This window comes from Nuphar pumila, chromosome 5 (assembly GCF_984573655.1).
Source record: "Nuphar pumila chromosome 5, dmNupPumi1.hap1.1, whole genome shotgun sequence".
Classification (NCBI taxonomy): domain Eukaryota; kingdom Viridiplantae; phylum Streptophyta; class Magnoliopsida; order Nymphaeales; family Nymphaeaceae; genus Nuphar; species Nuphar pumila.
The window spans coordinates 17,839,808-17,859,116 of NC_143253.1; the positions used below are offsets into that span (position 1 = coordinate 17,839,808).

At 36.3% G+C, this 19,309-nt stretch overlaps 1 protein-coding gene across 1 annotated transcript; it reads right to left on the reverse strand.

Annotated features, from left to right (window-relative positions):
- Positions 1-7,085: 7,085 nt before the first annotated feature.
- LOC149836979 (tyrosine--tRNA ligase 1, cytoplasmic-like) lies at positions 7,086-14,661 on the reverse strand. Its single transcript, XM_090005708.1, has 10 exons — positions 14,535-14,661; positions 14,277-14,424; positions 9,827-10,110; positions 9,650-9,746; positions 9,444-9,549; positions 9,235-9,317; positions 8,737-8,882; positions 8,356-8,461; positions 7,906-7,965; positions 7,086-7,404 (listed from the first exon to the last, which is right to left on the reverse strand). The coding sequence occupies exons 1-10, from the start codon at positions 14,636-14,638 to the stop codon at positions 7,384-7,386; spliced, it is 1,155 nt and encodes a 384-aa protein (XP_089861834.1). The 5' UTR covers positions 14,639-14,661; the 3' UTR covers positions 7,086-7,383.
- Positions 14,662-19,309: the final 4,648 nt, after the last annotated feature.

Below are 19,309 nucleotides of genomic sequence, written 5' to 3' on the forward strand. Positions count from 1 at the left end.
AATGATTCACCTAGAAAAAAATAAAAATGAGTAATTGAGTATCTGTTATTAGGATCACCTCTCCAATCAGCATCAGTATATGCAATTAGATCTAATGAGGAAGTAGAAGACAAGAAAAGTCATCGTGAAGGAGATAACTTAATATATCTAACAATACACAGAACGACTCCCATGTGGACTGTGGTAGGAGCATGTTGAAACTGACTGGTTGTGTGTACAGCGTGTGCTATGTTTGGTCTGTTAATGAAAAGATAGGAAAGTGCTCTTATAAGCTGTCTGTAAGGAGTAGGATCTTTGAAAGGTTCTCCATCATCAATTCTCATCTTAACATTGACAACTTCTGGAGTGTCCACTTTCTTATCATTTGTAATTTCAGACCTGGAAACAATATCAAAAGCAAACTTAGATTGAAACATTAAATACCCTTGAGGGGAATAAACAACTTCAATTCCTAAGAAATATCTTAATAAACCTAAATCAGTCATTTCAAAATGAATTTTAAGAAGTTTTTTTATGTTTTCAACTCCCTGTTTATCGCCTTCGGTGATGATCATGTCATCCACATAGAGAAGAAGTACTATAATCCCTGCATCAAAACTCTTAATAAACAAAGCAGTGTCAGTCAAAAAGGATTGAAAACCAATATTAAGCATAACCTGACTAAACATGTCATACCAAGCTTTTAGTGCTTGTTTAAGACCATAAAGAACATTTTTTAAACGAATAACTTAAACATTGGGAATACTAATACTAGGTGGAGCTTCCATGTACACTTCTTCAACTAATTTACCATTTAAAAATGCATTTTTGATGTCCATCTGAAATATGGGTCATTTCCTAATAGAAGTTAAGGCAATTAATGTTCTAACAATGGTCATACGAGCAACTGGGGCAAAGGTTTCTTCATAATCAATGTTGTATTCTTGGGCATAGTTTTTTGCCACTATTCAAACTTTATATCTTTCAAGAGGTCCATCACTCTTGGTTTTAACTTTGTAAATCCATCGACACCTTATAGGTTTCTTACCTAAAGGAAGATCTTGAATAATCCAAGTAGAATCATCTTCAAGTGCATCTAACTCAGTTCTCATGACTTCTATCCATTCTACATGATTTTTGGCTTGAGAGTACGATGATGGTTCCTCATATGAGTGTATTAATGCAATAACTGCCCTATAGGTGGGTGAGAAAGATTCGTATGACACAAATTTTTCAGGAGATCTCGAGACTCAGGACGACCTTCTGATCGGTACTTCAAAATATTTTTTGAGTGCACATGAAAGATTTGACTCACTTCGTCTTGAATATTGTAATCTAACATCCCTATGAATTTGTTCTTCGTTGTCATGATTGTGTTTAACATCAATAGTACTTTGATCATTGTCAAAGTCATATTCAAGATTAGGTTTTGATGTTAGATCTATCAGAAAGGAGTATTCAGTGACTTCCTTAGGTTTTTCAAAATCAAAGAAATTTTTTTTTCTAAAAAAAAGACATTTCTTGATACATATAATTTGTCATTTTGAAAGTCAAAACACCTATAGCTTTTTTTATTATCAGCATATCCTAAAAAGGTATAGGGAATCACACGAGGAGAGAGTTTATCATTTTTGTTTGTGAAAACAATGCACTTGCATCCAAATACTCTCAATCTAGAGTAGTCTGGGAAAATATTCACAAGTTTTTCAATAAGAGTTATATTTTTCAAAGAAGAAGATGGCATTCGATTAATTAGATAGGTAGCAGTTAGGGCAGCTTCTGCCCAAAAATCCTTTGGAACTTGATTTGTTATTAATAATGTCCTAGTTGTTTTCATAATGTGCTGATGTTTACATTCAGCTAGTTCATTTTGTTGTAGTGTATATGGACACGATCTTTGATGTGTAATGTCATTTAAATTGAGATAATCCTTGAATTCTTTGGACATAAATTTTTTCATTGAATCTGTGCGAAAAATGAAAATATTATTTTGAAACTTGTTTTTAACCATGTTATGAAATGTTTGAAAGTATGAAAAAACTTCAGATTTATGTTAAAGAAAATAAATCCAAGTATGTCTAGAAAAATTATTGACAAAGATTCTCCTTTTGAAACAATTGGTGCATGACCCAAACATCCGAATGTACAAGTTCAAGTGGTCTAGAAGAAATAAAGGTTCTATCATGAAATGGTAACTTTTTCATTTTGCCAAGAATACAATCTTTACAAGTGAAATTCTCAGAATTACAAAATTTTTCTAAACTTGAAAAATGTTGGATCTTGCCTATATGAGGATGACCAAGTCTTTTGTGCCACAAATTTGACTCTATTTTCTGAATATTACAACAAAAAGCATTCTTAGGCAATTCTAAAAAATTCATGTAATAGAGTCCTCCTTCTCTATGGCCTTCCCCAATCAGCTTGCCTGACTGTCAATCCTGTATCCAACAACCATGAGAAGAAAAAGAGACATTACATCTATAATCAGATATTTGAGAAATAGATAAAAGATTTAAATTTAGCTTAGGAATAAATTTGACTTCTTGAATAAAAAATTTCTTAGTTTTATGGACTCTTTCAAAATTTCATATTCCTTTTATTTCAAGAGAGGTTCTATCAGCTGTAAAAACTTTTGATGCACTTGGTTTGTTTTTAAAATATTCGGATAGACTACTGTCATTTAGGGTCATATGAAAAGAAGCACCATAGTCAAGAAGCCAAGGAAAGTTACCTGGATCGTAGAAGAATGAAATCGCTGCTCTAATTGAGGCTTCTGATGAGGAGGAAGCTCCTTTGATAAGAGGTTGGAGAATCTCCATTAATTGAGCCACAGAAACTGGTGCATCTTGATCTTTGAGTGGTTGGAGAATCTCCATGTTACTGTTGAGAGAGCATTGAGTTTTTCAGAGTGGTCAATTAAAGAAAAAAATAAAACAAATTAAAGAAAAACAAATATTTATTTTGTAGTGTTATCATGTTTGTGTCAAATTAGCTCTATAACAACCACTTCAATGATAACACTACAAACATAATAAATATTTTTTTTTCTTTAATTTTTTATTTTTTAAAAATACCATTAACTACGGCCATAGGCCATAGTTAATAATCATCAGTGACTAAGGGCATTAACTATGGCCCCTGGCCATACTTAATAGTGACTACGACCATATTCGCTACGGCTTGATCGTAAATAATGGTATTAGGCGTGGTACTATCCGCTACGGTCTATGGCTATAGTTAAAGAGTATTTACTATAGTTTTTCTAACATTAACTGTGGTCAGCGGCCGTAGTTAATAGTACAAAATTTTGTAGTATGTTTTGACGTTCATAGACAAACATATGTGAATATCATTGAATTGAAATGTTAAGTTACTGTGTGAATGTCTTGATGTTCTCACATTAAGGTATGCAAACATCACTGAATTAGGAGGCTAAGTTACTACATGAATATCTTGATGTTCGTATACTTTGATATGCAAATATCTTGCCAATACATTTCTTCATTAATAAGTATTTGTGCCAATACATTCATTCAAAGTTTCAAACATGGCTGATACATTCATTCATTCAAACTCTGTCAATATGTTCACTCATTCAAACACTATCAATACATTCATATATTTAAATACAATATAAAAAAACTTGTTATTTACATATAATCTCATGTTTTTTTTAAATGCACTAAAATCCTGATAATGTATTTACTCATTCAAACCCTGCCAATATATCCACTCATTAAAAAACCTTCGAATACATTCACTCAGTCAAATTCTTTCAATACATCTCATGTTTCTATCAAAATAGTTTAAAACATTATCAATATATTCATTTCTTCAAATTTTGTCAATACATCCATACTTTCAAAAACAATAAATAGTCATTCCTTCAAACCCTCCTCATAAATTTGTACAAAACATGTTAATATATTTATTCCTTCAAACATAGTATATATATATATATATATATATATATATATATATATATATATTCAGTCATACATTTAAATACAATATAAAAATCTTATTATCTATATAAAATCTTATGTTTCTATAAAAAATATATAATGAATTACAATATTATAAAAGGTATGTTATAAATAACTATTAATACATTCACAAATATCAATCATGGTATAAAAAATGTATTTTATTTACAAACCATTTCATGTTTATTTAAAACTTAAGGAACACATAGACGAAAAATCTAGGGGGTTGTGACTTTTGTGATTGTTGCATATCCTACACGTGTGTTCTAAGGTCATGAATCTCCTTATCCTTCACATAGAGTATCCAAATGATGGTTTCGTATAAGCAAAACTTGTAGATCACATCTATGGTGTTAAATGTAAGAAAAAAAACCCAAACAAGGGGGTTCTGCCTAATTTGCTAAGTCGTTTGCACATACAAATGATTGTAGCAAATCTTAATCCATATCTATATATATATATACTCTCAAAACATATGTTCTCCTGATTTCTTATTTTCTTTATTGATCAAACACTACATATATAATCTATATGCACTTCTTAGTAGAGAGCAGGTTTTAGATCATGTGATTGTAGCATATGTGTAGATTTTCTAAGATCATCAAACATCAATGACCTAAATAGATATTTTTACATCAAAAAAATATGATCCAAGATTTGCTTTTTTTTCCAAAACAAAATATGTTGTATATATGTAGAAGGTTTGATTGAGAAAATGCAGCCTATACCTGTGGTTTTTACTAAGTGGGTGTAAGCTCTCTCTCTCTCTCTCTCCTAAAAATCCTTGTCTCCTAAATCATCCTAAGCATCTTCAAAGGACAAAGTTTTGGGTGTTTTGCTGTGTATTTAGAGTTATACAAAATAAATGGCTCATATTCACGAAAACTTGGTAAGATAGCATGGCTTTTGGTGAATAGGCAATGATGAATGCATCCATAGGTTAGGATTAAGAAAAAGCACATGCAATAATTATGTTTTTTTCGAGAACAGTTTAAGACATAAACTCTTTAGGCTACTCTTGACTTATATATATATATATATATATATATATATATATATATATATATATATATATATATATATATATATATATATATATATTGATCGGCCAATTTCCATTTTACAAACTATCCATGCTATGTACAAATTGAGCACTTCCAAGTCTTTTCTCACAAATCCCATACTGGCATATGGATTTGGTGTGGTCCATATTTTTGTCGGGTCCAGACGTAATTGGTATGATTCAAAATATGGTTAACAAAACCTGATCTCATCTAATTCAACATAGTTGGACTGGAATTGAAATAGGAAACCTTTAGAAGTAGTTGGTTCTTCCTAACCTCCAACGTCCATATGGTTTTGGCAATGTTAATATGTTATTTTATATTTTTTATTTCTTTAATTTGGCTTTATAGATGTGCTATACATGGTTTGTTTAGTGGGAACTAATATTTGGATCCGATTATGATACATAAGTAGGCTTTTGAAGAGTGTTAAGAATCAACTGCCCACAATTTTTTTTATTTTCAAGACTGAAAAAGTCTTAACTTCTCATCAAAAGACATGATCCAAGGTCCAGTTCCTGGTAAATGGACCATGTTGAGTTTGATTTGCAAAACATGATTCAGAACATCGGAAATTAACTCTGTCCACACCATATGGATGTTAAGAGGAACCAATTACTTCATTTTAAATCACCATTACAATGGTTGGATTTACAATGCATTTGTATGTTTCACGTGGCCAGCGGGGTGATTGTGAGGGTGATGAGACGAAGGCACCAGATCAAACATCGCTGGTGCACAGCAGCACGTGTGTCCATAGCTTTCAGAGGTGGGCCACATAAGGCAGGGTGGCTGTGGAGCTCCACCCAGGGTTTTTCTTGCTTCGGTGAGGGATCCTCGGTTTTAATATATATATATATATATACACACAATGCATTTGTATGTTTCAAATGTTCACATTTTGACTTTAAAACCGTGTAAGGAGCTTACTAAATCTAACTGGAGGCGACAAGATCCTGGTCTGACCCAATCCAATTAGGCCCAGACAGGGACGACCACAATCCTACACCGACAAAAAATCCCAACCCGGCCTTTTTCTGAGATTGGGCTCAATCAAGTTCTTATCAATCTTGGGTTGGGTTTGTTCGGGTCGAGCCCTTCGAAAGCCATGCTCTTGGACGAGAAGAGTTGAACAGGATTGATGTGCTTTTCACTGGTCTGTAACATAGTTGCCAAGCAAAATGGATACGATAAGCGATGCGTGAAGCAGAAGCAAGTGTTAAAAAGTAGTGTGAAGCTAGAAGCAGGATTCACTTTGAAAGTGATTTTGGAAGCTTGTGAGAACCAAAAAAGGAAACATGAAAGAATCGATTGAAGATCTAGTGCACATCAATCCAACACGAGGCAGGAGGGTAATCCCCAGAGTCTTTAAAAAAAAAACACGAGGCAAGAGGCAGTTTGGTTAAGCTTTAGATTTAACTATGTCATTGGATCTGACATTATCCAATATCAGAATCAAATCTGACTCCAATTAGTTATCCCATGTCAGGTGGCAAACCACGATTGTGTACTCCCTAGCGAGCAAGAGAGACTTGAGATTTCCAATAAGATGATGGCAAACGACCATGCTTGGTAAACTACATTTACTTATTGAGTATATTACATGGTTTTAATTTTATTTTGTCAAGTGAAAAAACACGGCCATGAAGGAATTGTTCTTTCATATAATAACGCTGATACGTTTCTTAATGCTGACTTAAGTTAAAGTTAATGTGAAAATGGCTTGGAGTCAATTGTGTAATAAACATCTTATAGAATACACATACGTTTACACAAACCGAGCCCGAGCCAAACACTTATTAAAGCTCGGCTCATTTCACTATGCAACTCATATTGAGCTGCACACTTTTTTTTTATGATCAGATGAGCTCATTATTGTGGCTAACCAAGCCGAGTTCCGAACTGTTCGGTTCATTTATCAGTCATTGTTACGTAACCATCTGGCCTTACAAAATATGCACTCGCCCCAAAGGAATTCATGGGAGAGAATGAAACGCACACTTCAACTCCAATCATCCAAAAATATTTAAGAATCGCCTAACCCTGATTCTCCTAGTACAAAGTTTATTTTTCTTATAATCAAAACTTCCATTAGAAAGACATAAAAATGCTCAAAATTTATAAAGGACAGTTCCTTAAAAGATTTCCCATAACATTTCAATATGGATAAGTATCAGGCAATAAAATTATGATAAATGGATTGTCTGGGTAAGCAATCTACAAAAAAATCTCTCAACTGCTTCAAGTTTTTCTTTTTCTTTTTTCAGGACTTCAGCTGTGTTTTGAACTGCCAAGGAGATATACCATATAGGCAAGGAACAGTAATAAAGTCACCAACTGCTTGCTTCAGCTCATTACCTTGTGACTCTGTAAGCCTGCCAACAAGAAGATTTATGATGATGACAAGGACGAAGATGATGAAAGTTAAACAAGGCTTGTTGCTTCGAAGCAAAACAAGACCATTAACACTGAAAATGATAGTTTTAGGGTCGTTAATGGGTTGATTGCCAACAAGAAGATTTATGATGATGACAAGGACGAAGATGATGAAAGTTAAACAAGGCTTGTTGCTTCGAAGCAAAACAAGACCATTAACACTGAAAATGATAGTTTTAGGGTCGTTAATGGGTTGATCAAGGGACGCATCGGCTCAAATATGGAAACCCATTTTGGAGTTTGTAAAATGAATATGGATCTGTATATGACAAGGAGAATGTCTTCTGGTTTGATTAGTTGGGCGACCATAATCCCAACTGAATTATGCCAAGGACTCTGGTTCAAATGATCTGTATCTGACTACATGGAGTTTCAGATCCATACAAGATTAGGAAGAATTAATAAAGGAACAAAGTGCTCTAATTCAGAAGAAATGTTACCTTGACAGTCTTCAGTAGTTCTCTTGCTTCACTATTATTTTTGAAGTGGTCCCGTACAGGCTGCACATAAAATGTGAGATGAGATTAAGTCTTGGAATCATAGTAGTGGAAAACTTTTAAAAGCAGTAGACAAATGGCTCTTCATGAAAACGAATCACAGAGGAAAGGACAGAAGTGCGGGAAGCAGGTTGATGTCATAGGCCCCCCAACATAAAATTTGTTAGACTAGATTTGAAATTTTATATCTTCACATAAGTTGGTCAATTTTTTTGTTGCGTGGTCAAGATTGTAAAGACCATTTTAAGACCTACCAATTATTTGACAATGCGATATCCCTTCAAGTTCTAACTTCCCACATTACATGAATAGCGTGTGCTGAATAAGTTCATGAATAACTGGCAGAAGCAAGCGACAGGATAAGAAAATCATCTTGGAAGGGAAAGTGATTACCTGAAGTATTTTGTTCAATGCCTTTGAAAGAGCTGGCTTGACATCAGCAGGATGCAATTTCTCATTTTCATAATCAGCAATTAATTCTTCCATGCTGTTGAAGGTCCTGAACATAGATCAGATATTAGTGACAGTCTGCAGTATTTGGCAATTACAATGTTAATATATCAAATAATTCCTAAAAAACATTTTTTAAGTGTGAATGATTTCAAACAAACACAGTCTTGTTGCAGTACTCATAGATGATAAACGTGACCTATCATTTGCAAAACGTCTCAAATTTTAACAGAAAAAGTATACCAATGACACCAACAGAACGAAGAGCACAATCACGAAACTTAGTTCCAAATGAATTATAACTAAGGAATCAACGGAACTTACTTGTTCCCACCATTCTTTTCCTCCCGTTCTACTTCAAACTTCCCAAACCATGGGAAGATGATGTATTTGATGTAATCCAAGCATGGATTCCCTTCAACGATCTTAGGTGGGCAGTAAGCTTTCTTGATTTTCACATTAACTTCCGCCTAAAAGTGTCAATATCAAAAAATGAATCAGGTTCCTAGCAGAAAGGATCTATCTAGACTCAGGGAATGGCAAAGTCATCAACAACAGTTCCGATATATGACAAATCAGCAATAGCAGCAACAGCAATACAACAACCATAATCTGATCTGATTAAAATTTTCCAGGAGCAATGGAATGAATATTCTTGATAAGATAGGCTGTGACAAAAAATTCGGATTATCTGAATGGAAAAACGGACTTGACAGGGTGCATAAAGATTATGTGGAGCAAATTAGCATCAAATTCTTTTTCTGGTAAGACATGAATGGATTTGCAAAATAAAAACTGAAGCCTAACTCTGACATTGCATACCTCCTCATCCTCCATGAAGACGGAAGACGATGGATCACTTTTTGACATCTTCTCTTGCCCCTGCTGCAACCCGGGAAGCATGTCTGTGACACATTTGTACTTTAAGATTAAAAGAAAGAAAGAAAAATGTGCAATTATTGATGCATGTAAATGTGTAATGTGCACGCCACACACACACACACACACAGAGAGAGAGAGAGAGTGTGTACGATGAGACAAGATGATTGGTTTGTTCTTCCTCTTGATGTCATCACAGTACTCTCTTGCAAGCACATTAACTTTCCGCTGGTCCATACCTAGCTGACAGATATCAGCCTGAAGATAACATTTTAACTGTTAAACAAGTTCAAGCAGTGGAGGTAGAGGGAAAACTTCCATTATTGTTGTGGAAAATGAATAACTCATAAGGAATAACCTTCAAGAAAAAAATGTCGGCACATTGCATACATGGATAGAAGATTTGGGCTGCTGTTAACTCATCCTGCTCGCTGCGCCCCATGATCTGACAACATCTGCAAATCATAAAACCAACCTTAGCTCCTATGGCAGTTAGCACTAAATTACAGATTGCACTAGGCTGCATGTTTGTCACCTTATTATCCGTGCAAGATTGTTTCTCCGTGCAATATCCATAACAAGTGGCCAGTATTCATGTGCTCGGGTATTAATTTCTTCCGATGACCACAGAAACTCAACATGTTCAAGGTTCATCCCCACAGCTTTCCAAATCTCAATCAGGTAGCGACCAACCGTCTGAATTTTCTTCAAGTCACCTCCCATTTTATTGTTTAATTGGGCAAACCAATCTGCAATCCAGAACTTCATTGTGCACCCAGCAGCAGTAAGTTTGTTCACATTTATTGCCTTCATCACCCCCTACACACCAGGCAAGATTATCATCATTTTGAACGAAAACCCAAGACTTTCCATCATGAACAAGGTTCCATGTAAATGACAGTTAAATCATGCATTGAGATAGCATCTCCACAAATATAAATAAGAGTAAGAAAGATAACCAAAGGTACTACTATAAGCTTATTAGGGCAAAAGAATATGCAAAAAGAGATTAGGAAAATACTTCTTAATTCCAATAGCATTCAATATACTTGTGAAGTTAAAAAAAAGTCACAAATTATTATATTCCAATTTGAAAGTAACATTGCAAATACAAAAGTATGAGCCAACTATGAGTACATATAGTCAGACAGATCCAATGGGGAGGAAAGGGAACCTCACAACACCCCCCCCCCTCCCCCCTTCTCCCCTCTTTCAAGTTCAAGAAGTCTCAACACATAACATGAAATAGCCGTCCTTTTTCCTTCTCTGTAAGAGATTCTAGAAACTACATCACATAGGTACAAGTATTGGTATGGACTATGTAGGGTATGACACGGCGATTTCAGCGATTTCAAAAAGTGCAGGTACGGGGGTACGGTTATACATATACGATAACATTTTTAGTAAAAGAGAGGAGGTCATATTTTGAACAAAAGAGCGGAGCTAAATGAAATTTCTTAAAAGAAAATAGAAAAGGGGGTAGGGGGTGAAGATGTTTTTTCCTTTTAAAAAAAGGAAAGAACAGAGGTGGGAGCCCTACTCTCTCTCTCTCTCTCTCTCTCTCTCTCTCTCTCTCTCTCTCTCTCTCTCTCTCTCTCTCTCTCTCTCTCTCTCTCTCTCTCTCTCTCTCTCCTTGAAGGGGTTGGGGTCAGGTGGGGGAGTCCGGTCAGTCATGGGAGCAAAATGGTCCGACCCCATGACTAACTCTAGATTTTAAAAGAAGCAAAACAAAGGGTTTTGAGAACCAAGCCTAAGCCAGGTTGGACCCTACCCATGTCAACACAGGTAATGTTGGGTTCCAGACGTACCCATGTACATAGTTTATAAATTGTTGTTGTTAAACTTGTATTTTTTGAAATTTATCATCCAATAAAATAAGGAAAGACAAAAGCTATTATCATATAAAATTAAAATAATGATATTATAGAAAACTTGATATGTCCTAAAAATAAGGAGTTTATGAAGTAAAAATTGCAAGTGTTCAAATACAGGATTTTAGCCCTTATGGATAACTATAATTTTAAAATTTACTCTTCTAACCTATATTTCCTCCACAATCCAAAAAATGACTATCCTCCTTAATTTATACCTCTTATCTTATGAAGCAATGTCTCACTCTCTTATAACAATGAATGTGACAGGTAAAACCAGACCTGACCCAATAGCTGGGCCTAGAGGGTTTGATTATTGGGTGGATCTTGGTGTTAAGACACCAGATTAGTTCAACTTGAGATCTGGATAAGATCCAGTCCCTTCATGTGTAGAAATAAGGGTATTAGACGAGTTTGATTATACTGATTCAGACACTAGATCCAGACCTGAATCTATCGAAACAAAGGTTAGTCAAATTACAGTCCAGATGATTTGAAGTCGGATCCAGATCAAGACCCAACAGGGACATGACCAAAGTTTGGAAAAATTTATGAAAAATAATCATCTTATCTTCTAAATCTGGCAGTTAACAATATTGATGGTGCAATTCTAGAAATGGTCATATAACCATAACCAAGAAAGATCTTCAAGTATCCTAAAAAGAATATTTTAATTTAACATCTCAGAATTCAGATGGCAATATCAGAAATCTCTGAAAGTCCAAAAAGGCCTTCTAAACATGCTAAGAATGAATAGAAACATTTCCCGAGATCTTCAAGAAAAGCTAAAAATAAATGGAAATGCTCCCCTGAATAAGCCTTTCAAGAAGGTAATTTCACCAACCTCCCTGCACCAAAAAAAGCTGTGCCTAGTTTAGGAGAGCCTACAGCAAGTTAAAGGCATATCTTCACCCACTTTTCCTTTTAATATTTGTCCTTTCCCATGACATCTGTTGGAAATGATTATACAAATCAATCTTTTTTTTACAACTATGGTTCCTAATAGGTAAGAGCTCCAATCTACATGGTTTTTAACTCGGAATATTGGATGAAAGTGTATTTATTTCCTGATTAAGTCCAACCAGCAGCTACCAGCACCTCCCCTCCCCATCAGTGAATTCAACAACAGCAACAATCAGAACCATAAAGCTTGGAGTTGTTGAAGGTTATAACAGCATATACCTAATGTTATGACAAAATTATCCACAAATTTCTTGCCAAAACTGGGGCCATAATAAACAAACTACGAGCATGTCTTTTAGGACAGCCATCTCCACAAACTGGACAACAGTTGAGACTATATCAACTACAACGGAATGCCAACTGTTGCAAGTTGCAACTCAACAAATAAAACCAACTACTTGTGCAATTCAGTATGTGTTTAGGCATCAGCACACATTAAGCCATCCACTTTTTCCTAGATCAACATATATACAAAGACACAATCTTGAGTAAGCCATAGAAGATCACTTTGCTACTGAGTACACGAGCATGCAGGTTGCTAATAAGATACAAGCAATCCAAAGAGCCTCTACAAAGTGCCCCTTCGGAGCCTTCATTGCAAAGAAATTCAATCACATGCATAAGAAGGCACACCTCCTTTCTGCCACCAGCTATGTTGGGGTGCAGAGCCTTCATTGCAAAGAAATTCAATCACATGCATAAGAAGGCACACCTCCTCTCTGCCACCAGCTATGTTGGGGTGCAGCCACAAACCTTGTTCCTTGAAAACCACAACACCTGAGCATTCAGACAAGAGAATGCTAAGATGGCAGTTACATTATCAAACTTAATGTCTGTTGCATGTATCGGAGCGAGCAACAATTGAACCATCAATGGATGGAAATTTATCCATGGTTTTCATGGAAGAAAACCGTCTAAAACTATAAAGAACCATCCGCACAAATACTGGAACTAGAAACTTACACCACTAAGCAAATTTATGACGCACCCCACATATCAATCACAAAACAACAGAAAGATTCTAAAAGTTTCAAAATGTTTTCTACAATGAATGAACACATAAATGCCAACGCTTGATTTAGGTCACAAACTTGGGCAACCACTGCCGATCAGAACAAACCAAAAACACAATGACAATTTAGGAAAGCACATTACCCTTACCAATCCCACCCCCCACCTCTCGGTGAACAAAACCGTCAAGCACATGAACAAAAAGAAAATCCCGTACATGGATTATTTGCCATTTGTCTAGTTATCTAAATTACCATAGTTCTACAAATCAAGCGACTATCATCATCAATGCCTGACTTCCAAGGCAAAAAGAGGGGTTAAAGTTTACAACCATTCCTTGTTGTGGGTGTCTTGAATTCTGGATCTGCTCCGATCCATGACCTGATCCAAAAATATGTCGGTGACCTTACAATGGGGGCTTGTGATGGTTGCGTACGGATCGGCCCCACAGTATGGACCTGTCTAGTTTGTAATTTTCCTTTTGTACCAGCTAGGGTTTTACACACTTTGTCATATATATAGCCGCCTCTTTTTGAGAGTTGGGCATGAGAGTTTAAGGTGTATTGGGGATTAGGGGTTTAAGAACTTTGTATCTAGCTTCTGTATTTCCTCACATCTTGTTAGTGGATTTTGCTTCTCCTTTAGCCCGTGGACGTAGGCCTGAGTGTCAAACAACTTAAATCTTGTGTTTTTTCTTGTTCTTTTCTTCTCTTTATATTGTGGTTTGCTGCATTTCGATTATGGTTTGCATAGCATTCCCTATGAGAACATACTGAAAGAGAAAATGGCTATTCGGAAAGCCACATTACCACAACAACTCGGCCCTCCCACCTCTCCATGAATTCATCTACACACTCCCAAAAACATGACTACACGAACCAAAAACAGCCCGTTTTCGCCATTCTAGGGAACATCCATCATCATAATTCTATAAACCGAGATGAATTATCGCCATTATACAGAACACCCAATAATCAAAATCGCCGTAATTCTACAAATCAACAAGGATTCACACCATTTTCCGGAACACCAATTATCAAATCTTCATAATTACACAAACTGATCGATAGGAACGATGATAACACGGTTTGAACACGAAGAGAGCAAGATTCAGCGAAAACAAGAGGGGGGAAGACCCACCTGAGCGATATGCATCCTTCCGGAGGGCTCGAAGCCGTCGTAGCAGACGGGGTTCTTCTTCTTGGAGAGAAGGTTCCGCAACTCGTCCTCCTGGATGCACTCCTCCCCAACGCTCCTCACAAGCGCGAACTTTTCTTCGAGCGTCAACCTAAGCATCAACAACCAAAGAGAAGAGTAACAACCCTCAGTTTTACAGTTCCTTCCAGAGAGATAAGGATCCGGAAAAGAAGAAGAGGAAAGCATGGAACCAAAGCGTACTCGCGGGACGATTCCGGGACGCCATCGGCATTCTGAATCGAGAGGAATTCAATCTCCTTCGGCGATTCCGAGATCGAGGAGGATGCTTCCGACCCGCCCTCCATGAGAGAGAGAGAGGAGAGAGAGAGAGAGAGGGCTGATCTAGGGTTTATGTTCCCCCAATATAGGGCTGCGACCAGCTGTCGTCGGGTGTCAACGGGTCGGATCTGGTTCGGAACCAAGTAGGTCCGAACCCATATCTTTGAGTTTCGGGTACCGGGTCCGGACCCGGGTCTGATTGGGTCCATCATAAGGAAAACCATACCCGGATTCTATTAGGATATATGAACCAGACCTGGTCCATATCCTATATAAATAACATTTTTTTTTCTCTTTTAAGTTGAAAAAAAAAATCATGGATCTTGATTGTAACTCCGATAGGACCCAGGTCTGGTATGAAATTACCCAAACCATACCTGGCTCCATTTACTAATTGAACCCTTTGAGTCTGACCCTGATTCTAATCAAACCTTCTTATTTATCACTAAACTCTGGCTTTATAGGGTTTGGTAAGGGTCAGGTCCTGGTCAAACCCGACCCATTAGCACCCTGTCGACCATGAGACCTCTGCCAGAATTGGGTGGATGTAATTTCGGATCCGACTAAGAGGTGCTGGTATTGATCGAGACCTGTGTCTGATCGGATCTTTTATAAGAAAAACCATATTTGGATCCAACAATAGATACCTGACCCATACCCAAAAATTAATATTTTTATTATTTTATGTTAAACAATTGCAGCTCTTAATAAAAAAATCAGGTCGAACCTGAGTTTGATATGAGATTTCATAAATTATACCCGCTTAACTGGAAATCACGGGTTTGAATCGGATAGTTCATCGGGCCCCTCTCCTCTGTTACCAAACCCTAACCTGGCTGGATTTGGTACAGGTTCAGATCGGGTCATAACCGACTCGTTGACATGGTTCGGGTTTATGTTTTGAACCGAAACTGAATCCGATTTTGAGGTGTTCCAAATGCTTTGCTAATTTGAAGAAATCTTAGAGAGGGAATTATTGTCCTCACTATCCAGCTTCTCCTCCTATTTGATGCAGAAAATATCATTGGTGTCCATCGGATCCAACCAATGTTGTCAGGATCGAATCTAATCGGGGCGGATTCGAATTGAACCAGTCTTCCACCGGTTTTCTTAAGAACCAGATGAATCTGATTCTTTTTATTTCTTGGTTTTTATGATAATTATAACTTTTATTGGCTATTTGATTGTTTAGGCATTAAATACATATTTTAGAATTTAATTGAATACTATAAGTCACCATTTACTTTATTTTTTATATTTTCGTAAAAAATTATGTTTTTTTTTTTAAATTTCTTTAAAAATCAAGAAATTAAAAAGGACGATTCTGTTCTGAATCGCTTTGCAAAATGATTCGGCTGAGAAACAGATTCCATAACAATAACATCGGATCCAACCCATCTGCCAATTTCACACACACAATTCATACTGACTTGACAAAGATAGAGTTTGGAGTCTACTTTGGACCAACTAAAGCAATGGGTTGGATACACAAAATCTGTTGGGCGGATTTGGGTTGGATCTTTTTTTCTTATGACAAAGATCTCTGGCGGTGAGCAAGCAGCCACTCCTGAACGAGGTCCTACCGGAGAACGAGTTCGCTCGGTCGTTCGAGGATGCGGTGATGTTGAGCGTTGGCCGCTTCCTCCACGCCATCTCCTTCCTGTGGAAGCTGAAGCGCATTCTCACCCTTGGCTCTGAGCATCGCCTCCGCGAGTCGATCACACTCGAAGATAATCCGGTGACACAGGGCTGAGATCTCGGCCACCTCCTCCGGTGATCCTCCTAGAGTCAACCTCCTCTCGCTTCATCCCTAACGAGACGCTATCGACTCTAGGCAGGGAGATGGCATACACCCAGATGAAGTTCATCGTCGCCTTCGTTCTCTAGCGATACAAGAGAGGCGTTTTCCAAGGGAGGAGCGTCACCTAGAGACTCTTTTAGAAGAAAAGTTAGGTTCCCAGGTAGGAAACCCAACCTCTCATATTTAAAGAAGATGAGCCTTAGAATTTTCTTCATTCATGTTTTTAAGAGGAAGATCCCTACTCACATTTTTTTAGAGAAAGAAAAAGAGAGGCCAATGTTGGGAAAGAGAGAGATAGCAAGGGTGAAGGAGGATCAACCAGCCCATGTACAGGCCATCGTCGCTCAGGTAAGTTTTTTTATCAGCATTTTTTCTAGTGGTCCGTGGCAGATCACATTCATGTTTTGATTTGTTTGTGTGCATTGAGTCTTATGCAAGGTCTTTGCTTTGGCCATGCATAACAACCATATGTGTTGAAAAATAGATCTACAATCTCTTTTGCATTTCGAAGGTGAATCAGGGGCGATACATTACGATTTGAGCTTTGTTTTCGTGTGTGGTGTTTTAACCGAATAAAACTGCATTAAGGTACGAGGTTTTTATGTTTTTCAGAATGTATGGGGTTCAACACAGGTCGATCAAGCATTAAACTTTATTTTTATGAACTATGTGGAGAGGATCTAGGTTTATAAATTTTTAAAACCCAAAATCAACTTTCGAAATAAAAGATTTTGATTTTAGTAAAGAGCAAACTTGTTTTCTTTTGAAAAACGATTGACATTGGGTTTTATATTCATGTTACATGTTGGTTTTCTGTATGTACAACATGTTGAATATTAGTATGCATGATGAATCTGATGTGTTATTGATGGATTTAAATTTATTGGATGATTTTCTTGAAGTTCTTGATTGAAAGCATGTAGTTTCTTAGTTGATTCTTGATAAGTTATATTTTGTTCTATGTATTTTAATTCAACTGGTTAGAAATATAAATTTATTTCTTCCAAATCGTAGACCCATGAATCTTAAAAATTTATGGGGATGTTGTATACATATGGAAAGAGTTCAAGATCAAATCTCATACTGAGATGAGTTATGAATTAGGAGATATGCGCTCTGCAAGACATACCAAAAATTATGTTCTAAAAGTGAATCTACGGAGATAAAATATTTTATAAAAATCATATCTCACAGAATACTCAAGATCTGTTGCTGAGATTTTAAGGTGCGTTACTAGATATCGAATAACACAAGGTTAAAATCTTAGAGGGCAATTTTTCACTATTTCAAAATGAAAATTCACTAAATTCAATCCAGAATCTATAATTTTATGGAACATGTTCTATTAAAGAACAAAAAAATGTGTTTTAAGATTTTAGCTCTCTGCTGAAATCAAAATAAATTTTGGGTTTTTTTGGGCTTGAATCTGACATATCAAGTCACACACAGCAAAAATCTCAACATCTAACTCTTCATAGACAATTTATAGCTGATTTTTGTTTAAATTGATAGAATTGGACAAGTTTGTTCTGTGATAAAAAATCAGTTTGTGTTACAGAAATTTTATTTCTTGATCTGTAATGAGTTAAGGTTTAGGTTTTCGAGGGTATGAATTTAACATATATAAGTACCTCCAATTAAAATCTCAGAGCCTAAATTATTTTATATGATTTATCATAAATTTTCTAACATCATTTAAAATTTCGTATTATCAGTCTTGAGTTAGTGGATTGCTTTGTTGAATGCATTAGATGGTTCTAAAAGTGAACCAAATGACATACTAATGAACAATATGTGGGCCTATTGAGGTAGTGTGCTTGTGTGCTTATGTCATCTTTTATGAAAACCATTTGAATGTTAAGCTTTAAATTATGCCATAATGCATATGATGAATAATACATATTTGCACATGATGGGTATATTGTTGTGTCCATGCGAGATGATAGCTCAATCGAATGTTACATGAGATGATATCAATGTTTGGGTTGGATATAGAGCTCATGTGGAATGAGTGCATGCTATGGATGTTGTAGGTACAAAACTGTTATATATTAAAATTTAATATGTAAAAGATATCCAAACAATATGCTAATTTTTCTCTTTGGTTTCCTTCTAAGGAGGTGGTATCTTTGAATGACTGTCGTGGGGGACATGGTGCTATTGAACTCTGTGGTATGATTTTTTCAAGAGCATGATATTGGAGCTCGTGTCCTCCGCCATAGCAGTAGAGGACTTGTTCCATCATTGAGACCCGAGAATGGTGTGGTATTGAGATTTAGCTGTTAAGCCTTATTTGTATACCAAAAAAGTAGCCGCCTAAGGTGAAAAGATCTTGATGTCACCCTAAGAAACATGTGCATACCAAGTTAATAAAATATAATTATATATGTAAAAAATATACCTTAAAATTGCCTTGAACTTTGGTTTTTGCTTGTCAACAGTACTCATATAAAGGTTAGGAGAAAACTTAAATTAATTGCATGTAACATGTTCCTGCATTCAAAAGTGAGTGTAAAGGCCTACTTAATTTTACTATATTCATAAGTTAGAAAGTAAGAAATAATACTATGTTAGACCCAAGAAGAAAAATAGAAAGAGGGAGGAGAAGAGGGTGGCACCCTCTTCTTAAGAAAGTACGGGTGGCCCTTTCTTTCTTTCCTTCCTTTTCCTTTTGTTTAAAATGCCCCACCCAGTGGGCCCTCATGTGTTGACTTTCGTCGCTTGCTAATTGGGACATGTGTTCCTTTCCTTCTCACCATGGAGAGAATCCACCTTAGCAGTCACATCATCATTATGGGTCAGGCTTTGACTTGAGAGACCTCTTTGATTGGCCATTGGATCTTGGAGCACTGGATCTAGTACCTCTGAATTTTGGACCTTAACACGATAATAACCG